This window comes from Coptis chinensis, chromosome 6 (assembly GCF_015680905.1).
Source record: "Coptis chinensis isolate HL-2020 chromosome 6, ASM1568090v1, whole genome shotgun sequence".
Taxonomy (NCBI): domain Eukaryota; kingdom Viridiplantae; phylum Streptophyta; class Magnoliopsida; order Ranunculales; family Ranunculaceae; genus Coptis; species Coptis chinensis.
In genome coordinates, this window is record NC_141461.1 from 51,890,415 (window position 1) to 51,914,214 (window position 23,800).

General features: G+C 36.7%; 1 protein-coding gene across 6 annotated transcripts; it reads left to right on the forward strand.

The window, feature by feature from the left end:
• The first annotated feature begins 3,572 nt into the window (after positions 1–3,572).
• On the forward strand, positions 3,573–23,455 carry LOC147493589 (protoporphyrinogen oxidase, mitochondrial-like). 6 transcript variants are annotated; one of them, XM_086566371.1, is made up of 18 exons: positions 3,573–3,944; positions 4,108–4,147; positions 5,050–5,185; positions 7,479–7,544; positions 11,247–11,297; positions 11,485–11,541; positions 12,674–12,762; positions 13,953–13,989; positions 14,225–14,290; positions 15,355–15,395; positions 17,314–17,446; positions 18,271–18,447; positions 18,998–19,072; positions 19,565–19,691; positions 19,776–19,884; positions 20,040–20,114; positions 20,238–20,344; positions 23,105–23,455. In XM_086566371.1, exons 1-18 carry the CDS (start codon positions 3,881–3,883, stop codon positions 23,254–23,256), a joined length of 1,602 nt encoding a protein of 533 aa, XP_086422497.1. In that variant the 5' UTR covers positions 3,573–3,880; the 3' UTR covers positions 23,257–23,455. The 6 variants fall into 6 exon arrangements, 4 of the variants coding, with proteins under 4 accessions (XP_086422497.1, XP_086422496.1, XP_086422498.1 ...); XR_015198931.1 differs by having other exon boundaries at positions 3,596–3,944; positions 19,544–19,691; positions 19,776–19,958; XR_015198932.1 differs by having other exon boundaries at positions 3,596–3,944; positions 19,776–19,958.
• The last annotated feature ends 345 nt before the right edge of the window (positions 23,456–23,800 follow it).

Consider the following 23,800-nt stretch of genomic DNA (forward strand, 5'->3'; position numbering starts at 1 on the left):
CATGTGATACTTCGATTTTGGTCCACTTACCAATTGACAACACATTTTATTAGATTTTTGTTCACTCTCCAAGTGACAACACATTGTATCTAAATGTCTATCCAAATGTACCCTCAATAATTCCAAATGGGCCACCATCCCCATCCATAATTCCATTGGTTGGAATAGTAAAAGGTGCAGGGAGAGGGACTTAAAAACCAGACGGGATGTTACATTCCGTCTCGGTATCCCCATACACTATTCCTGTCAGAACCAAACCACCTGCAAAAATGAGTGATATTCCAAACTCAAAATTTTCTGTTTCAACAAAGACAGGAAATGAGTGAAACGAGCGAAACGAATATTCCATTTTTGGAAACATACGAACTTATAAATTTTTAATTTTTTTTGGCCATAACCTCATTTGTTTTATTAACATATTCATATCCAAAACCTGCTAATATACTTTGAAAATAATAACTAAGACAAACAACAATCATGAACAACACCCAAGTCTAACACAGGAACTCGGTAAAAAAACTAACTTATAATTTCTAAAAAAAATTGGACATAACCTCCTTTGTTTAATGACATATTCATATCCAAAACTCATCAAAGAAAAACCTGCTAATCAAAAATTCATTACAAACAACAATCCCAAACGACATAAGACAAGTAATGGCGCACAGTTATTACAAACTACAAAAAAATATCTATTGAGACCTCCTCCCCTACGAGAAGGCTCGGTTGAAGAGCTCTCCCCCTACGTCGTTGTAAGCCTCTGCGGTTGAGCTTGAGCTTGAGGTACTCCACTTCCAAAGATTCTCCAACTCTTGCACACGTCTCTAAAGCTGCAAAGTTCGATTCGTTCTTCTTGTAAGTACTCAAAACTGCGGACGAGAGGACTCCATGAAGGACTTACGCGATGGCATAACCGAGAGTCAGTAGTTAAGGAGCTCGACCTTACTTCATCCCGTTTAACAAAACAAATGCATGTTAGGGGTTATAGTGAATACTAATAATAACAAATCATGAATAAATTCAAATCATACTAACCTCGGCTAACGCTTTCAAATCAGATCGACAAATCTGCTACCAACTGCGGCATCTATGGTGGAATAGGTATTCTCATATCTTGCCCCCGAGAAGTAATCATGCTCCAATGCCAAAGGTCATCATCATCAAATATCTCGTGGAGTTCTTTCATGGCATCCGAATATCATGAAACACCACGCCGTGGATCGTGGGCAACTCCACTCTTCCGGGAAATGAATGTCGGGCCTCAATGCTCCGAAGTAACCCCTTGAAAATTGGTGCCCGGTATAATGCACCTAGCAAGAGACCTCGACCAACCCTCTTCCAATATAAGTCATAGTTAAGCCGTAAAACTCGAAGGCGATCGTCGGCCCACTCATTTGGGTTTGCTCTATAGTGTGAAAGAACGGCGGGAAGAATATCGAGGTCATCATATCTATAGGTGGTGGGTAAGGTATAACAATCTCTCCGGATACTTGCCGCCAACATCCGTCCCCAAGGTACCATCGCGAAGGATCGACCCTATAAGTATCATTCGCCGCTAGAAAAAAACCTTGCTCTATGACACATATATGATAGTCTACGGTACTTCGGTGTTCTCTAGAACATCCGGAATATCCGCATAAAGGGTCCGAAAGATGAAGGACTCGGCCCGGGTTGCCACTCAATTCGACTAGCTCCTAAAAGCTCAATCTGGCGACGAAAGTTATGAATATTATCGCGATAGGTCCCCATACCCTCGCTTTCGATGAAGCCCCTATGCTTGAATACGGAATCAGGTCATGAGTCTCATCCTCTTCCAACCTCTTCAACACAGGATGCATCACACGAAAAATGTTCGTATTCACCAATACTATCATCAATAGATAAAATACAATATCAATATATATATAAAACATGTCAACATTAATAATTAGATAAATAAATGAAATGAAACAATAACTTAATAAATAAGACTTACCGTATAATCCAAACAAAGCCGCTGAAATTGCCTTTAGTGGCTTTTCGCCTCAACTCATGAGGTCTAGCCAGGTAAAGGTATGCCAAGATAGATTGACCCGGTCATAATCCCACATCCTTTCTACGTCGCGGGCGAGACCATCCACCCGATCGTAAATAACTATCGGCATATCCAAATAATACCGCACCAACAAAGTAGAAGAGGAAGACACAATACATACTGCGTGGATCGACTCCTCACCAATATGATAGTCTTTCGGCTTCTCTTTGAGTCTATTCAAATATCTCAAATAAACCAACTCATATTTATAGCTCCTCCATTAAACCGCTTTCGGCCGATAATCTCAAAAACTTCGTCTTGCTCATCATCTTCAACCAAATCAAAACCTTCAAAGAAACTCATCACGTAGTAAAACCTCTAAAGTTTCATCAAAAGGAACGGCATCTCCATAACCAATTGGGATACCCGTGAGCATTGTGAAGTCAAGAGGGGTAATCCCAAGCTCACCCCATGGGAAATGGAATGTATGGGTAGTTTGCCACCACCGCTGAACTATCCCAAACAACAACGCCTGATTATTTTGTCCCAAATTAGAATTAAAAAAACTCCCAAATGGTGTGGCGGATATAATATCGGTAACCGTGACAAAATTAGGATCCGTTTTTGATTTCATACAACGCCACCACGACACAACATTTGAAAGTGCACAACGCACTTTCCATAAGTGTACTTCCTACATTCAACAAACACGCAATACGATATAATTACAATTATTTTTTTTTAAAACAATGCGACAAATTCAAACTAATTACACAACAACAAACTTGATATAAACTAACATAAATAATAATAATTAACATAAAAAAAAAATCAAAAACTTACTTGAGACTCCGCCACTCGATTTGCTACGTGTCGGACCGATGTTGGACGCTTAATGGTGGGTGTTCTTCGATTTCATTAACGCTTGGAAAATTGAACCCAAGTTCAATTTCGTCCTCCTTGCTCACATTACGCGTTCTCGGCGGCGATCCTTTTTTGCCCTTTTTTGGAAATTTTAACATTTCCAAACCATCGAAATGCTCTTCATGTGGTGAGGTTGGTGGGGATGGGTTGGGGTAGAAAAGTCATTATGAATGGAAATTTGTGTCAAAAGGTTGTTAATGGAGGCTACAAAATCGAATTTTGGGCCGGAAAGGAAGTGAAAATGGAGCCTGTTCGCGTCTGGTTCATATTGAGCCATCGGACGGGATGTTACATCCCGCCTCGTTATAAAATATCGACGGGATGTTACATTCCATCTCGGTATCAAAACCTCCAGACGGAATCTAACATCCCGTCCGAAATATTTTTTATCACCTTTGCATTGCACAACTTCACCTTGTTTTTCACCGGGTTGGTGAAAAGGGGGGTGAAAAGTGATGAGGTGGCGGTGATAGAGGGGGGAAAACTATCACCTGCATTGCAAATGCTCTTATATTTCATACATATATACACCACAGCCCACGTGCAAAACATGGATTGGCGTTGAGTCCGTGAACAAAGTGGACTTGGCCACGTGGGACGATAATAAAATACGATAATACGACCAATAAATATCAAGTGGGTCCACAATAATCGAGTGAGCGGAGCGGTAGCCCGAGGGTATTTGGCAAACAAATGTGATTTGATTGGTTTCTGTATTTCCTCGTTTTTCTTCTATTCGTCTCCCTCTCCTCTCCACTCTCCAACAAGTCCGCTTCCCTATCCATCTCCAACTCTTCGCCTCCAGTTTTCTGATTCTCCGCTCACGCCCCCACTGTTATTCAATACTAGTTGAACTCCACATTTGATACACACAAAAGTGGCAAAACGAACGTAAAAAAAAGTGTTAGTCGAAAGTTGAACACTTTACCACAGTCGCGCAAAATGGCATCCTCCTCCACAACTACAGCAACCTTCAAAGGACAAGAAGATAGCAAAACTAAATTACGTACGTACGTCCATCCCTTCTACTTGTTCACTCATTAGAACTCAAAAAACGTTCAAGCTATTCAAACTTATTAGTGTCAAAAGATAAGTTAGCTGGCTAGTTGCTACCTTTTTAATTTTACATGTAGTTTATTACAAACTTAATTTTTTTCTTGTATGTACAGGTTCAGTTAAATCGGTGGCAGTTCTTGGTGGTGGTATTAGGTACGTTCATTTCCAAACGCTATTATTTGATTGTCGTCATCCATGCTCGAATCAAACCAAATATGAAATACTTTGCTATCACTGCTACATCAAGTTAGATGTTGGTACTGGTGTTATTGGAGGGATTAAGAAATGACCAAAATAGATTGTGTAACTTTGTTAGTAATGCACAACGAAATGAGTCGGGAAGTTCGTGCTTCTGTCTTGATATGGAGAAGGAGTGTAGACATTGGTTGATGTATTGAGAGTCGCCAATAAGTAATGGGAAACACTAGGGTAGATGGCGTTATTGATACATTGGAAGGAGAAAGAATTGTCTGATATGAAAGTTCAACTTAGAAAGACAGTGGTGTTATAAATTAATGAGATAGAGTTCATGTATGTGCATACTTTCTCTTAAACGGACATGTCCGTGGGTAGCTTATTATATAGTGTTTTGAACAGTTTTTTAATTTACGCTTATTAACTTGTTTAACGGACTTATTAATTTGTTTAACGGACGACACTATATAAGCTGCTCAAGACACTATATATCTGTTTAAGAGAAAGCCTGCATGGATGTGAGTCGTTATTGTGAGACTGATACGTTTATCTGTACATGTTTATGCCCATTAGAAATGGTGGGGAGAGAGAGAAAGGAAGGTGCAATTTTGCGTTGGGTTTGGGTCAATTACATTTTAAAGTCTTAATTGTAAGATATATGGATATACCCATATGTACTATCCCAGACCTCACAAAAATGCCATAGAAAAAAACGAAACGAAATAACAGTACATCAGGAACAAGAAGACGGTCTATATCACATCTTTGTGAAAAAGAATTATTACTCTTTCTTTCAAAACTTTATTTTGTTCTCTATATAAAGAGGTTATTTATTTCTTTTGCTTCCTTTGACTTTCAAGTGGACTTGCTGCTGCATACAAGCTGAAATCCAATGGTTTGGACGTGACATTATTTGAAGCTGAAGAAAGAGTCGGCGGAAAGCTGAAAAGTGTTTCACGTGATGGGCTTATATGGGATGAAGGGGCAAATACAATGGTGAGTTTCTAATTAGATTATATATTTTTGTTTTTCAGAATTTTTCAGAATTAGGATTTGATTTTAATCTGTCTGCCTTACAATATTATATTATTATATTAATCACCTGCTAATCCATCTATTCACAAGGTGCAATTCAAAAGATATAGGGAACTGTATCGTTAGTATTTCTCATAGAAAGTCTTACTTTTGATGAACAAATGATTGATAAACAAAAGCTAGTTATGGCACAAACAGTGTATATATGCAAACCAACACAATGTCATCACCCCTTGAAGACCAGCCGTGCTTTTTCAGTTGTAAACTTGTAATATTGTGGTTAACCTTAACTGGATCGAATAATTATCATTTTAGCTAATTAGAATCCATATATGACAAAGGGAAGGATGCAACAAGAAAGTAGTCAAACCCAATTGGTCAATACGACATGCTTTCTCTCACCGGTCGTTTATCAAAGCTTGTCAACTGAGCCTGAACTCGTCAAATTTTTGTCCCTTTCTTTGGACCCTGCACTTGTAGACACACCATATACAAATATAGAACCGTTTGTAGTTCTCCAAGCAATCCTGCAAAAAACATATGCTAGCAACTTCCACAACTTAGCTCCAATACCCTTTGATTGGGCTGTCAATAAATATCTCCCACTAGCGTGTGGCACCAAGAAGGTGGTTGAGTCCAATGTACATGTCAGCAAGAACAGAGGATCAGGTATGATCAGATTCGGCATCTGAAAAATAGATTTAAATGTGTTCTTCCTCCAATCTACATAACATATATACAGGAAATCCCAAATGAACTGATTATAGATGCTTTTAGCCGAGATGCTAAAACACTTAAATAACAGTTCAGTTAGCCAGATAATATAATAAGAGATAAAATCCCCCAGTCTGAAGAATCTGTTGGGGGCAACAATACCACTCGATCCCCACTAAGATAACTTGCAATTGGACAAACTACTACTCCAGACAAAAAAATCTAAACTTTTACTACAACCAACAACAAACCCAACCTTCCAAGCAATCAACAACTATCACAAATAAATAATAATAATGCAAAGTAAAGCATACCACAACACAAGATGTAACGTGGTTCGGCCAATGATGCCTACTACCACAAGAGCTAATCCTTTTATAAGTATGGGAAGGAAGATTACAATCACTCCTCTCCACCTTACTAGATCACTCCTCTCTCTTTACAAGCTTTTCTCTTTGCAAGAGTTTTTTCTCAATTTTGGTTTCTCTCAAATTGGGTTTCTATTCAAGACTTGGTTTTTCAAAACCTAACTTCTGTTTTTATACTAAACTTGCAATTTCGCGGTTAATGTAGAAATATAAACTGACAAGTTTAGGCATGAGCGCGGGCGCTCTCTCGGTAAGGCAAAATCGAGCGCGTACGGGCTCTCTTATTTTCCTCAAACCCAAAGTCCAGTAAAACACCTATCGTGAAAAAACTAAAAAACTAAGTCTTTTTTCACGGCAAGGGCGCAGGCACGCCTTGAGCAAGGTTAAGTCGAGCGCGTACGCGCTCCGACTTCTTCAGACGAACAGTACCTGGTCCTCCAGCTTCTTCCTCATCTTCATGTGAGAGATAACTCCAACAGAATCATCCCAACCCACTACAAATCCCCTAATATAAAGTCATCAAAGACACAAGTTCCCCGTGCCCACCCTAAAATCTACTCCTTTGGATGAAGGTATGACGCTCTATATCATCCAACCCTTCTTCATTAAAACTTCTGCTAGTTGTTTCTTTCCACACAAACCAAAAAAATGGCTACTACTGTGTGGTCAAAGTCTACATGATCTTAGTTGTGGGATGAATGGATTCACATCTTGAGTCGAGAAGAGAAGAGATAGAACGTAATAATCTGGCCCACATCTCAAGAGCTATAGGACAGCTAAAGAAAAGGCTTTAGTTTCTAGCTCGCACATTGTACATGTCGGCCAAAGATTTTAGGTGTCGCGACCTCTTCTTGAAGCTTGTGTACATTTAGGATGTTTGAAGCTGATCAAAAGAAAGGTCTACTAAAGGTAATGAGAGTACCAAATAGATTTGTAGTAAAATACTAGAGTTCCAGCTGCAACTCACTTGGCCCAGCACCCCGTGTGTGTTTTCTTGCTAATTGAGTTGGTGGAGACGTTTAAAGTTGCGTGGCATTGTTTTGTCATAATTATTCATGTTGTATTTACCTGAATATGTATAGCCTTCTCATTGCCATGCATATACATATATGTATCTCCTAATATCCATGTATTTATCCTAATTTTCTGATTTTTGATACATCCTCTTTCAGTTGGAAAGTGAGATGGAGGTGACAAGAATTCTTGACAATGCAGGACTTCGAGGGAAACAACAATTTGTATGTATTTCATACCATTTTTGGCTCAAGTTGCTAGCTTTTACTACTTTACTATTAGTTTACAAGTTATACCAAAATTTTGACTTGTTTAGTCCTTAAAAAGGAACATGCATCTAGTCCCATTTTGGAGGACTTGTGAAGATTGAGATTTTCTGGTAATTTATACATGTATTTTATTTTATTTTAATTTATTTAAGTAGTGATGTAGGTTTACTACATTATCATTTTGGATCATTGAATCATATCTAAGTTCAAGCAACAATTCATTAGAGGGCTTACATATTGTTGGTTAGGTTTATTAGTAGATATTTTGTTTCGTGGAAAGTGTGTTCTTGCTTTGGGAAGTCAAGAACTTAATTACTGAATTCTAATTTTGTGTGAGAGGATTTAAAGACTTGTCTAGTTTTATTGTCTTGTATTGAGTCAAGAGTGGAGTCTAAATAGGAATGAATACCTAAATATGTAGTAGAATGTTATGTCGAATTTTGAGAGAGGTTTCTCTTTTGTTTTAATGCGAGTGATTCCCTTATATCATGGGTGAGTGATTCCCCTATATTGGTGAGTGATTCACAATCAATATCAATTCCTCTTTCAAGTTCTCTTTTCCACTTTATTGTTCTTCATTAAGTAGTTATGGTGGTCACAAATTCTGAAACTACTAAATTGGATTCCCACGTTATGGACTTTCTAGATGCTGTACATCAGAAATTTTCCCCTAAAACAATTCTCAACCCCCTTTATAGAATTGGATTGAATAAGTGTCGTGATATCATAGTTATTTCTTGTGGTTTTGTAGGCACCCTAAAGATTTGGAAATCCTTTGATGCCCCTATTATATAACTATTAATACCATTACCTGATGTTTAAAAGGTTCCTATTTCTCATTTTCTATTTTGTCATGGGCAAAGCAAGGCGGTAGATCCTTGGGCCCGCCTTTTGACAACATAGTAGCTCATTTCTAGTTGAATTGGCACTTACCTTTTGTCTTTGAGCAGTTTTTTTAGTTTTCTTTTCCAGAGTAAGCACTAAAATAACAATTGACCAAATCCTCCCAATTCCTTTCCAATATCAGTTTTGAGAAAAATAATGATAATTGGTGATACTTGTATCAGTGATGATTGGTGATACTTGTATCAGCATCTTAGACAAGTTCATCAACAATATGGGCTGTAAAAGTTTGTATCTGGTTTGACCTTTATCAGTCTTAATTAAGAGCATCCATCTCAAAACCAATTGGTGGTGAGGGGAGAGGTCCATGACCTTTTATACTGGACAATAAGGCTTTAGAGGTTCCATGTGGGACTATACTAAACATCTGAACACTTGTTTAATAAGCTTAAGTGACATGGGCAACGAGTGGAGAGGCATACAGACTTTTATACTACAATTACAAGGCTCTAGACATCCCATGTGGGACTATGCTAAACATCTCAACACTCACTTCTATGATTCTTTTGTGAAAAATGGAAATATGAAACTTTTCTCTTCATTAAATGTGATACTAAACTCTTAATTATGGAGAGACATCGTATGTCGTTATTTCTTTTTATTTCAGATCCAGAAGTGTTTCTTTTCATGGAAAAACTCAAAACACATGTTTGGAGCAAATTGGAGCTTTCTCACTCTAGCTTTGACTGATAAAATACATTATTAAAATGATGAGTGACATAGTCAGGTGAAAAGAAATTTGGAAGTGCATTGTTGTGAATAATGTCAGTTTGAATTTAAGAACTTGAAGTGCCGAACATTTCTTGAATGCTTATAGTGTTAAACTGTTTAAGTTATAAGACTCAGTTGTATTTGTAGTGAGCATGTACACTTCTGAATAACAATTAAGGGTGGAATTCGAGCTAAACGGGCCGAGTTTTACCATGCTCAAGCTCAGCTCGTTAATTACACGAGTTTTAAATTGAGCTCGAGCTCGGCTCATATAGTTAAACGAACGAGCTTGAGCCGAGCCCGAGTGGCTCGGTTATTTTACACTACAAATATGCTATTTGAGCTAAACGAGCCGAGCTTCATCAAGCTCATTTATTACATGAGCTTTAATTTGAGTTCGAGCCGAGCCTAAGCCTGATGTAGAACATTAGTACATTGCTGTCATGTTATGGGCGTGAGCCCCTTAGTTGAGTCCAAGCCCATGGTTCGAGTCCATTAGCTAGTTGGACACATGTCGTGTTCCTATTGGTTTATGCTTTCTAGGTTTACTTTAAATAACAGGCTTGTAGTTAGGGTTTCAGTAGTTGTGTTTATGTGTGTGATTTGTGATTGAGAGATTCAATAAAAGAGTGATTTTTAGGTCGTCTTTTAATTGTGTTTCAATTAAAGTATAGATTCAATTAAAGTGAAGCTTCCGTCAGTACGATCTACATTATTTAGTATCAGAGCAGATTAATTCCAGGGATTACTATTCACGGCACGGTTCACTGAAAACACTGTTCACGAAACACTGTTCATTGGATATTATTTACTGCGTTACTGTTCTCTCGGTTACTGTTCATCGCGAATCCAATTTTATTCTTGTAGATTAAGATATGTCTACAACGTAAGAGATGAAAAATTCATGGAGAACTCATGGATTCATATTAACCCCTAGAGTTTGGGTTGCTCGATTAAAAGAGTTGAAAGAAATGTTAATGCAAAACAGGTTTGATCGATTAGAAGAAGCAACTAGTCGATTGAGGGAGGCTATGGTGGAGCTTTTGCAGCCCAAACCCCCCATCGTTGGTGGAGCTTCTATAGCCCAACGTAAAACACCGGTTGTTATCGATGACAACAAAAAGAAGGAAGGAACTTCTGAAGCTGTTGTGTTGTGTCTTGAGCGTGATTACAAATGCCATCAGCAGCAGTGCTCACCACGATGGGCTTGTGACAAACAGGTCCAAGGAAGCCCACACACAAATTCTTTTGGGACGGTTTTTAGTGAACATCAATTAGTTGCTGGAACGCCAATGCGACATTCTGGATTTGGGCCTCCTATATCGCATGGGTCAGTACTCTTCGACAGTGGTTATGTGGATCCTTTTCTGCCCAACATTGAGACATTTTCTCTAAGGCAAAGCAGAGAAATACAGTGCACATTTGTGACATCGTGGTGCATTATTCCCTTTGTGAATAGATACAAAGCCAAAACTCGAGGTCGAATTCCTCCGAACCCCAAGAGGGTGATGTATACAAGAATGAAGAGCTTTTGCATATTGGTGGGTTTTCATGTCAACAAGCTTGTGGACAAGCTTCTTCAACATGGGGAGAGTGATGTAGAACATTAGTACATTGCTGTCATGTTATGGGCGTGAGCCCCTTAGTTGAGTCCAAGCCCATGGTTCGAGTCCATTAGTTAGTTGGACACATGTCGTGTTCCTATTGGTTATGCTTTCTAGGTTTACTTTAAATAACGGGCTTGTAGTTAGGGTTTCAGTAGTTGTGTTTATGTGTGTGATTTGTGATTGAGAGATTCAATAAAAGAGTGATTTTTAGGTCGTCTTTTAATTGTGTTTCAATTAAAGTGTAGATTCAATTAAATTGAAGCTTCCGCCAGTAAGATCTACATTAGAGCCACTCGGCTCAAATTTCACCCTTACTTCTGATTCCAAATTTAAGTGTAGATCCCTGTTGGTAATCTAACCTTAGCAAACTTGATTTCCGCAATATGTTACTATTTCTATAATTTAGTTGACTCTTGAGTTTTGTTTCATTGTAAAGCCAATTTCGGGGAACAAGCTGTACATTGTCAGAAATGGACAACCTGAAATAGTAAGTTCTGAATACTGCACTTTTATTTCTTAAACTAGTCTATTTTCTTTTGATTTGTTTTAGTTTTTAATTTTATTGAAAAGGTAATCTAATTTTATTTCACTTTCTTCTTTCCTCCTTTCTCTTTTCAGCTGTATACATTGTTATTTTCTTAAAACAATTCTCACTGCTTGATTCTGGTCATCAGCTTCCTACAAATTTCTTTGGATTTATCAAGAGCAGTTTTCTTTCTACCAAATCAAAGGTTTGTCTGAATCTCAAGATTCCTGTATCATTGTATGCATTTATATCCTCAGTAGCAAAACCAACATATAATGACTGCAATCTTAGCCATCTACTAGATGCTTGTATTAGATTTTCTAAAGACTGGTCGATGTGCTTCTTCAAAAGACTGTTTGATGTGATTACCATTTCTTATCCAAGGACACAAATATTCAAATATATCGATAGTGAAACATCTTCAGTGAGCCATTGAGATTAAACAACTCCGACTATACATAATATACAATCACAAGGAAAAAGACCCAACTTCATATGTAACACTAAAGAACCACTTTATACTTCCCTTGACACTTTCATCATTCCCAGCAATCTGCTGGAACTTTTATAAGATAGATGTTTGTAGCTATTCCACATGGTCCTTGCTACGAAGAAATATAACTGTTCATAATGTCAATCATATAGCTATCCTTGCTCCCTCTAGAAAACTCCTTTTTTCTTGAAGTTAAGTTGTAGTAGTGATATTGGATAAGAGAATGCGAAGGAAAGACAGAACTATTGTGAAGAAGAGAGAAAAGAGAATGTGCCCTTAATTGATTTCGGCCCTCTCTCGGACACATAATAGGGTTACATCCAAAAACTGAGAAAAGTAATAGGGCTGAGTCTCCGGCCTCTAGACGCCCTCGGGAAATGTTTCATGGATATAAAGAACTCTAACACTTTTCTCAGTTTTATAGAGATCGTCCGGTCTCTGGACGCCCTCAGGACGATCTCTCACAGTACATCTTCATTATTATTAATATAAAATATTGTTTTGCTGATAAAAAAAAAAAAAAAAAAATAAAGAACTCTAACACTTAGACAAGTTTACTTCAGAAGGATATGCTAATTGTTTATTTTTGTTTTTCTTGAGCTTCAGTAGCGATAACCGCACCCCGTAACGTGTAGCATTATTTGAGCCTAACACGCGGACAAACATACTTGGGTTACGTGGAGTAAACAACAGACAATAGCCCAGAACACACAATAGTCCGCTTTGATACCATATTGAAGATGGACATCCAACTTAAAACCAATTGGTGATAAGTGGAGAGGACCCAAGACTTATCCCATGTGGGACTAAACATCTCAACATTATGAAATATTTCTGTTTGCAGTTTCGGTTAATTATGGAGCCATTTTTATGGAGGTCTTCTGTAAAAAATGATATTTCATTGGAGGCGTCAAATGAAGATTCAAAGCAAAGGTGAATGCATGAAGTTGTTTAAAATATGGATCAACTTACTTCATTTTCATATGTATTTTTGATAAATGGGTTCAAGTTGAATGTGTAACGATGTTTGTTTTTTCCGAACTAGATACACGTATTTGATGTATGTTATACCTCAAATAGAATCGAAATGCTCAAGTGCTCCCTCAGTGAAGATACCTCAAAGTAAATGAACTACTTGGGCTCCACTGAAATAAGTGCTTGATGAGTATAATCTTTCCAAACTTGTCTCGGATATAATAGAAGTATCCATTTGTGTATTAATTCAACATACTACAATGATTACAAAAATTACGAGGCAGTAGGAGTTTCCATATTCACTTGGCTATTGTCTACCTCTTTATTAGGCATTTCTGTGTTGAATGTCAAGTAATTTAATTTTCAGGGTTTATATGTCCTTTTTGGCGTAAATTTCATATTGGGTCCAATCAAAGTAATACTAATAATAATTTGTATTGGCATCTATTGACCTGCCCCTTCCCCATCACTATATGGGAATTTGACATTCCCCTCAACCTAATTGAAGTTAGAATCACCACACCACCACCCCACCACATACGCATGCACGCAGACACACTCAGAAGACGGGATGGACCATCAATTTTGTTTGTCTGTTTATGTGTGTCTGTTTTGGGTGGTGTGTGTGTGTGTGTGTGTGTGGGGGGGGGGCTCCATGGCCAAAACACGTAGATTGATCCATTTTGACATTTTTCTTTTCTTTTTGTCTTTGATTTGGTAGAGGTGGGGGAGGGAGCACGTCAGTCAAAAAAGCCTTTCGTATTTTAACAACTATGATTTGATGGAACTAAAATAGTATGGCCATACATAGGAGACACTCGAGCATTTTTCTTGCATCATGAAGAAGGCTTTACAAATTTGAAGAGCTATATCACTTTTTCCTCTTTTGGCTGGAGATAGGATACTTAGCAACCATAAGCTGAAGTTAAAATGACAATATCAGTTTTGAAAGATGGATATCAGAGTTAATTACTTCATCCAAATTAAAAGTTTTATATGGTTTGATGGTTTTGCATTTTGATGTTGTTTATAAAATCTGTTGTGTAATGGTTACAGTAGAGATTCTCAAAGTTTTTTCAGCTTCTAAGCATTAGTGCCGAAAATCTGTTTGCATGTCCTCTCAGCTAATTGGTTGCTCCTTTTTGCAGTGTGCGAGACTTCTTTGAGCGCCATTTTGGGAAAGAGGTCTTTACTGTCTTTATGCTTGGGAGTTTTATCAATAGGAAAGAAATGTATTCTCAGAAAAAATATCCTGAAGAAATGACCTCCTTCTATTAATTTTCCCATGGCTTCACTTTTGATGTGGCAGAGACTAATGTCTAAAGCTGCTAACACTTAGTTTGGATAACTCCAAAGTTGCTAACTATCACCTGTTTTGAATGATTTTAATGTTTGTTTGTTTTTTTTTTTGTTTGCTTAGGTTGTTGATTATCTCATTGATCCTTTTGTTGCTGCTACAAGTGCGGCAGACCTTGATTCAGTGTCTGTGAGTGTTTTCTTCTTATGGATTTTGTTGTGAGAAATAATGATCTTTTCTTCTGTTTGCTAAAACTGATGCTCTTTTCTTGGTGTACTAATGTATGCGCACGCTCAATGAGAGTACACAGTAACAGGGCTTGTGAACTGAACTTGAATGCCTAAGGAGGTGCATACGTTTCTTGATCCAGCTGAATCTGGTAGAGACTTGATCATGAGTACACATGAGTACTCGCGTAGAAACTATTACAACCCTCCCAAATGTTTTCATAATATTGTGGGGAGGGACCAAAAATAGTAAAATACATGAGTTCACAACCTAAAGGCTTCACAGTTCTAATAGGCAGCTAATGACACCTTACTGCCTAAGTACCTTGTATGTGATTGCAAATATAAGGAATCTCCATTGCATGATTAGTCTTTAGGACAAAAACCATTGGGCACCTCAATAAGCCAGACACATTTTAGTACATCATCTTTGCATTCCTTCATCATATTCATTCTAGGAATAAGTCATCAATCAGTCGCGGCCATTCCATGGCAGCAATTTGTCTACGCTAGCTCTTAGATAGAAGTCAGTAATCACACAACAACTCAAATTGAGTTTTAACCTGTTCAACCCTAGCAACAGTGGATCAAAATTGAGAAGGGCAAAATTAGTCTTAAAGGATGGAGAAGACTAGCTTGCCTAAACTATACAGTAAGTGAAGCCTCTGTTATTAAATTAAGTTAGATATCAACTTTTTGCTACAGTATTTCTAAAGAACCACAGACTGGACCGTTTTGTTCTGGAGGGTGGGGATTCGAGAGGACCTCTTCAACTTTAATAGTAACACAACAGGATAAATATTGGTATCTAAGCCATTATTTATTTGTTTTAGGAAAGAAAACTACATTTGTGTAACTGAAACTACTGTATTGATGAAGGATGTTAATGTCAATAATAGCCGCATGTATGTATTAGATAATCTAGATTAGCGAGAAAAAAAAAAGTATTACTAATGTATAAATTCATCTCTTTTCTCTTGGGAACTACTAATTTTCTTTTAATGCCCGGTTTTGGTGTTTTAACAGATGCCCCATGCATTTCCCGAGCTGTGGAATCTTGAAAAGACGTAAGTAATGTGTAAATTGTTTTGCTGATTTCCCGCATAATAAACATTATTAAAAGGTCTGTGTGTTAAGGCCCGACTTACGTAAAATTGCTTGTAAGAGGATATCTACATATTGTAGGGTCGACTAAAAGAAACTAAAGAATCTTCTTACAAACCAAAATATGTCACGTCGCCCTTCTTATATATGGACAAACCAACTCAAAACCAATTGACAATGAGTGGAGTGGCCCCAGGTTCTTATCTATTCTAATGCAAAATGGTATACTTCCAATATGTGACTATATATCTTATCTCAACACGCACCCTCACACGTGGCATAACTTTGAGCGAAACAACAGACTAATTTCATTTGGTTGCGTGGAGTGAATGGGCCATTGGCTCAGAACAATTGCCTGCTCTATTTCAAATTTAGATCATCCAACTCAAAACCAGTTGGCAATGAGTGAACTGTTTCCATGATCTTTGTTAGAGCTCTAAGAGGACATCTCCCCACAAAGCTACTTTCGTTATGTGCAGATGGTCCATTGGGGATTCGAGGGAAGCCCCCGATCCGAATATTTTCATATATATATATTGAAGTGATACAACGCGTCAAGGTCAAAACTAATGAGGTCGTATCCTCTTTTTCTCCAAACTTCCTCTCCATTAACAACAACAACAATACAATTTTAACTATCTTATATGTTATAATGGAGGGGTTTAAAGTAAAAATAGTATGCTTTACATTCAGAAAAATTAGGCTAGGGAAGCTTCCCTCGAACCCCCAATGGACCTACTACAAACAAACATGGGCCTTATCTGCCTATGAGAGAATTACTCTTAACCCCCTCTCTCTCGTCTCCCTCTTTCCTTTTTTCAACCTCTTCCCAATCAATACATTACCTTTTTTCTTCGAAAATGAAAGGAAACGTAAAATACTTTGATATAACAGTTGGGGAGTGCATTGATAGAATCGCGTTTGGTAGGTTGTAGTGCACCAACCTAAACACGTTTGATCAATAGTCCACTTCCACTGACAAAAACTGTGTCAACTTATTTCTCCCCCACATATTTGGACAAAGAAGATGCGGTGATTATCATAATGGCGTAGAGGAGGAAAAAAGAATAAAGAAGAGGTGATGGCGACGACGGTCTGGAGGTGGGTGTTGAGAACGGTCATGCTCTACAAATTCTCTTGTGACAAAGAATTCATTCGATTAATTGTTTTGTGGTAGCTCGTGCGGAAGTAGTGGGTTCCAACCTATGTTGCATGGACGTGGACACTGACGTGGCGACTTGGTTATATCTCAAAAAAATTAGGATGCGGACGAGGCAAAAGACGTGGAAATTAATTAATATTTATAATTTTATTTTATATAAATTGAACTTTAAAAACTAAATTAAATGTATCAACATTCATAAATTCAAAACTATTAAAGATAAATAGCCACAAAATTAAGTTTAATATTTCCTAATCAAACTTTAAAAACATGTCATAAGTCTTAACAAAACAAAAATGAAAAAAAAAAATGAGTTTTTAAATATTAATTTGATTTATTTTTTATTTTTTTGGGTCAAAATCCGCATCCTGACTATGTTGACCACGTCCTGACTGCATCTTGACCTGCGTCCGGTTTAGTTGACCGCGTCTTGACCATGTTGACCGCATCCGACGCGGACACAGCCCATTGGTAGATGCGTCCGTGCTTTAGAGGTTCCAACAAGTGAGACCTTAACTTGTTTTTTTGTTTCTTTTTAAGTTTCTCGAAAACGTTTGTTCTACTCTTATAGATACTTATCTTTCATTTAGGCAAAACTCTTTACATTTGTTTGTTGAGAGATTATTGTCTCAACGAAAATTATCCTTTATGCATAATGTTGTGAGATTGAGACTCATATTAGCATATTGCAAGTATCTAATAATTTATTTTCTCATCAGGTTTGGTTCAGTCATAGTTGGTGCAATTCGTTCTAAATTATTTGGACAAAAAGAAAAGAAGGGGAAAATGGAACCTTACTCTGGAAAAAAGAACGCCCAAAGTGGTCCATTTTCATTTCATGGAGGGATGCAGGTTTCTACATGCCTTCTAAATAGATTGACAAAGTTATAAGTTGTTTCCTATATAACTAATTCTAGGAAATCTATGTGTAATTACATCAGTAATCACTTTGAAGTTCATTTTATAACTCCAAAGAATTTCTTGCCAATAGCTTGTCCTTTTTTTGGTGCTCAAAATTACACATTTATGCTTAAGAAATTTTATATTCTAATAATGGGTGTGCATGTATTGCATTAGTTGATTTTTTTCCCCTTATTTCATTATTTTTAAAGTAATTACAAGAATACTTAGAGTAAGATATTTATATGTTAGAATTCTAACAGGACATCTCCCATTTTATGAAATTTATGTGTAGTTGTGAACCGTGTTATTTTATTATATATTTTGGATTGATACAAGGCCGAGACCAACTAATGCCTTATTCTCTTTTTCTCCCTTCTCTCCCATTCTTCTTCTTCATTACCAATAAAATATGTGTACTTTATGAAGCCAAAGTTATCTATTAATCGGGCAATCCTCGATCCTCATTATCATGCTCGATAAACTTATATGCTAAGTAAAAAGTCTCAATATCTTAATATATTTTCTTAGAGCACTATTGTTGGTTAAAAATATTATAATTCAAAGACCTATTTTTTGTGCAAATTTTTAATAATAACATTCAGTATGGGCCATGGGAAGCTTGAAATCGTATTTTATATTTTCTTTTTTCTTTGGGGATTGGAGTCCATTCTTTGTTCATCATTATTGGTGGGTTCAGGCAACTTAGAATAAAAGAAGAAAAATTAAAATAAATAAATCATTGCTTCTAATTCTGAACTTTGTATCTCTGATAGTCACTTGCGAACATGTTGTGCAAAGAGCTTGGAGATGGTCTTAAATTAAATTCAAAGGTGCTATCATTATCTTGTAGCCTTGATGAAAACTCTATATCTGACAATTGGTCAGTTTCTTATGCCACAAACCACAAGAAGCCTTCACCCGATCAATCTTTTGACGCAGTCATCATGACGGTGAGTGTTGCATAATCCTTTCTTTTTCAAATTCTTTATGTCCGCTTATATAAGAGTTGTGCTGCTGCTGATGATGATAATAATCTTGATTATTATTATTCGTTGAGATGTCAGTATAGTTCCACATGGACACGTGGGATAATTAAAGACTTGCATTACAGTATAAAGTTATAAAGTTCTTGGGGCCGCTCCACTCCTCACTAATTGGGTTTGAGTTGGATGCTCCTAAAGTTTAAGATGAGATTAAAGCAGGCTATTGTGTTTGGTCCAAGGGGTCCGTTTACACCACGTCACCCAAGTATGCCGTCCACGTAGTAGGTTTAGGTAACGCCACACATGGGGGGGTGTTTTGAGTTGGATGCTTCTAAAGTCTAAGATAAGCTAATGTTTTGGCAGCTTTTTACATAGTGTCAAAGTCACAGCACATTTGATTGGATAGTGCCAATTTATTAGCATTGATTCAGTTCATTATCAAAACAACATAACTTGGTCCAGTTTCAAGATTCCTATTTGAGATAATTTTCTGTTGAGGTTGCACTCTATATATCAGGCTCCACTATGTAATGTTAAAGAAATGAAGATTCTACGAAGAGGCTATCCTTTTATGCTCGACTTTCTTCCAGAGGTAAGCATCCAACTTCTTCATCAGTAATTTCTACACATGCTAATTGTCACTAAATTCAATTCTTCATCTTAAATAAAACACACATGCATCGCAACGAAATCAATCCCGTCATTGGTTTATAGCTCTGTTGTTTTATCCATATGGTAATTATTGATTATATAATCCAAAATTCTTAATTTCCACGTTATCTGAAAATATGTACAACTCAAACACTGTTATTATCTTCCAGATGAACAACATAAATTCCACGTTAACTGAAATTATGGTCTACAGTCAGAAGTTTCACGACTTGGTTCTCTTGATCCAATCAATCATTTGTTTAAATGCTATATCCAGAGTTTTTGATTGTGTATGCATTGTAACATAACTAAAATTTCCATGGACCACTTGTCTGTGTAGATGACAAGAACATTAGCTTGAAGTTCTTATGGTTCATCTTTCACGAGTTCACTAGTTAGTATCAACGTGCAGTCGTTGGCCTTTGTAATGCAGGTAAACTATATGCCACTTACAGTTGTAATCACCGCCTATAAAAAAGAGAATGTCAGGAGACCACTTGAGGGATTTGGGGTTCTTATTCCTTCCATAGAGAAGCAAACGAATGGTTATAAAACACTCGGTACGAATTTTTTCATCAATTTAATAAGTACCTAAATCCTTTTAACCTATTTGTGCCAACTTAACATTTCTCTGTACCAAACAGGTACAAGTTTTTCTTCCATGATGTTTCCGGATCGTGCGCCAAGTGATGTGCATCTATATACTACTTTTGTTGGTGGAAGTCAGAACAAGGATCTAGCAAAGGCTTCTGTGTACATGATACTTTACTCTTGTGAATGTTGTTTTCTCATTTCAATTCTATCAAGACTATATTGTGTTATGTGAGGTCTAACTGAGCCAACTAATACACCGCCGCTTTCTCCGTTGGCCTAATTATCAAATGTACTTATTATTAATTTGTCTTCAGGGATGAATTGAAGGAGGTGGTCGCTTCTGACCTTGGAAAATTGCTGGGTGCACAAGGGGAGCCAGCCTTTTTCCAGTATGAAAACCTCCTTTCCTTATAAATGATTTAGGGTAATATTACAAGCATGGCATTTGGATGGAATCCCATATCACCTCTTATATTGTTGCTTTTCTTCTGTGCGTAATGCTCAAAATACAGTTGTTTCTACTGGAGCAAAGCCTTTCCCTTGTATGGGCATGACTACAACTCTGTTCTGAGAGCAATAGAGAAGATGGAAGAAAGTCTTCCAGGTTTCTTTTATGCAGGTAAGTTGCTCACTGGTATGAACTTTAGCTGATATGAGTTGCTATGCCCAATTAAGGCAATTTTATCATCTACTCTATGAGAAGGTCAACTGCACAGGATGTACTTCGCTTGTTCAGTTGGTCTCTTCTGTCTTTTCTAAATATAGTGCAAGTATGTGACTAAAGTTAACTATAAGTTAGTTGAGCAACAATATCATGACTTATATCACGCAACTTTTACCTTTTCATATCTATCAAGTATTCATAACTGAAAGCTAGCTCATTTTAAATAGGGTTATTTAGCTTTTGGGCCACTTTTTAATTTGAAAATTTGCAGTTGGTCACCAATTGATCGTTTATTTGCATTTAGGCCAAAATTGACAGTTACCCATCCATATTTTATATATTGACACATTTACCCTTAGGCAATGTTGTCAACTCCTGAATCGAAACGGGAATCGTTTTCCATTTTTACCGAATCGTAAATCGTAAGATTCAAGCCATATTATATAGAAAATAAATCGTATTCATTTTAGGAGTATAAGAAAGTAGAAACCCTAAGAGAAATCCCCAAATCTCCCTTTCACACTAAAAATACTGAAATTCTGTTGAAATTGGAGGTATAATAGTCAAAATTTCTGAAAAAAGACTGAAATTTCATTGAATTGGTCTAATACTCTAAAAAGACTGAAATTTCATTGAAATTGGAGGCATAATGGTCAAAATTTCTGAAAAAAGACTGAAATTGGTCTAATTTTCGGAATAGATATGGGCTAAAGTTATATTTATGTTGGGTTGGACAGTTGGACCTAACCAGGTCTATATAGCCAATATAATACCCTTCGTGGCTTTCCTCAACAAAACAAAAAAAATTGAGGAGTTCAGATGGGAAAAAGAAGAAAATAAAGGAGAATAGAAGAGAAGAAGAAGTAGAAAACTTACCTGTAAGTTCTCTGATTTCTTTATATTTCTTCTTTTCTTTTTTCTTCTGTTCTTGATCTGTACGTACTTGTTGCTGTTTTTTGAATCGAAGGAATCACTATTATTTACGATTCCTACGATTTTGCGATTCGAATCCCGATTTTGTGACGATTCCTGTCATTCACGATTTACTGGTACGATTCTGATTTTTTTGATTACGACTAGACTCGAGTCGTACAAGTTGAGAATCGTACGACTTTGATAACACTGCCCTTAGGACCAAACTCTAATTTACAGTTAAACTTTGGGGCCAAACCCTAATTTTGAGATAAGACTTGGGCATTTAATAAAAGGCCTAAATTTGTTCCAATTCCGATTGTATGCTCTAATTATGATGCATCTTTCATGGAATTGGTAATTGACCCTAAATACAATAACCAACTCTAAATTGACATAAAATTAGCTGCTAATTGGGGTGTACAATTTTATGTTTTTGGTACCATTAAACAATAATTTTAGAGTGTTAATATTCTCCTTATTACATCTATAAACTCATCCTTAAAAAATTATATTATCTATTATAGCCCTCTATTCTTCCACCTTTCCCATTAGCATAAGTTCACTACCGCCTCTTTGAAAGTTAAAACTCTCTAATTGGATAAACTGGCCACTCAAATATCCACTCGATCTCTTTTACAAACGTTTATTATATTATAATTTATACCTAATGATAGCAATCGAATCAACAATAAATTGTTCAACCCCATGACTAACACTGGTAATAAATCGTACGAGGTGTTCTGCAATCGGTCATCGTTATATAGATGTAAGAATCTTGTTCAAATTTAAGCTTGAGATAGTCCAATTTGAACAATATCTTACAATTATTTTAGTATAAAAGCTAATAAAAAGCAAACACCTTCTAAACTCTAAGTATAACAATTGAATTATGACAATTTCAAATGTGTTCATAATAATATTCGAGAAGTTTCATTTTGCTCCTACTACAAAAAAATTTGTGTAATGATCGAGACTATTTAATTCGTACAATTATGCAAAAATTAATAATATGCATTTTGTTTTTCTTCCACCCATCACTTTTGGGTCGTATTTGCGTGTGTATGTTAATTAACTTTTTTTTTTTTTTTTTTTTTTTCAATAATTTTTTTAATTAACTTGGCTTAGATGCATAATATAAGTTGGTTAAGTTGTGGTCACAAAAAGATTCTTATATATATGGCTATTGAATCAAATCTTAGATTTTGTGTGTTTGAGTATTACTTAGAATTTTTAGTATTTGGTCATACTATTAATAGTAATATTTGTGTTTTGTCCACAAGTAAGTCACGTGTATGGCATGCATAGGACATTTTAGCCATTTTTAGGAAATTATAGATGGAACAAGACGGTTAACTCAAAGTTAACGCAGTCAACCGTCAATTTTGGCCCAAATGCAAATAAACGATCAATTGGTGACCAACTACAAATTATCCAATTAAAAAGTGGCCCAAAAGCTAAATAGCCATTTTAAATAATATAAGGCACGATCACAATGTCTTACCTAACCAATCTGACGACTTATCTTTGTTCAGCTAGGTCTTTTGTTGCATATTACCAATTGACTATGTTATACTTGAGAATACTCGACCAAATAGTGTTCCCAGTTGTTCGTGTAAGATTATTTGTTTTTAAACTGATTGGATACTCCCATTCGAGCTCTTGTGGGGAAGGAAGAAACTGTTCCCCAAGTTCCAGTCGTCCTTTTTACTTTTTCTTGTCCAAGATATTCTGTTTTAAAGCAGGCATTGTTGTGGTCTTTGGTCAGCAATAATGACCTTTCTGTGTTTATGAACTTTGTAGGTAACCACAGAGGTGGCTTATCTGTTGACAATGCACTAGCTTCTGGATGCAAAGCAGCTGACTTAGTGATCTCCTATCTAAATTCTTCTTCCGAGGACAAGTTGCATTTGGAATCCAAGGCATTGGATGATGAAACTATCAAAACTAGCTAGCCTTATGGAAAATGTTATAATGTAAAAGCAACTTCTAGGCATATCATTCTGTAGTCTGTACCAGATGATTTCGAGTGTAATACCAGTGAATCCAAGTAGCCAAGCATATCTTCATTTTGCTCTCAGACTTTAGTTTCCGTACTCTTGTTAATGCTATTGGCAGGCAAACTGAACTATTATATTATTTGTTTTAGCACAAGATGAAGGGGTAAATACCAGAGGAATCTTATCCAACATACCATCCAAAAATTCAGAAATATAAAAGTTCAGATGCAAAGTTATATGTTTGTTTCCTTGCACGTACTCTGTTATCTGTCAGCACTTGATCAGTCTCATTTCTTTGCAAAGGTAGCAAGACAGTCGATGGTCATGCTATGCCAATCTATGGTCTTGCCAAGTAGCCCCGTCACTCCAACATCCCCAAGCGACCCAGTTCCGTTAGGACATGGGTTGGGCCTGGAGGCCCATAATGTAGAAACCAAACCGTGGGTTGAGTCAGCGTACACTCAGCTAAAGAAGCTGAATCCAAAACTTCTACTATAAT

Coding starts and splice junctions, on each gene's coding strand:
- LOC147493589 (XM_086566370.1), top strand. CDS start 3,881: ATGGCATCCTCCTCCACAACTACAGCAACCTTCAAAGGACAAGAAGAT. Junction 19,885..20,039: donor GATCTAGCAAAGGCTTCTGT/GTACATGATACT, acceptor ATTTGTCTTCAG/GGATGAATTGAAGGAGGTGG. Junction 20,345..23,104: donor TCCAGGTTTCTTTTATGCAG/GTAAGTTGCTCA, acceptor TGAACTTTGTAG/GTAACCACAGAGGTGGCTTA.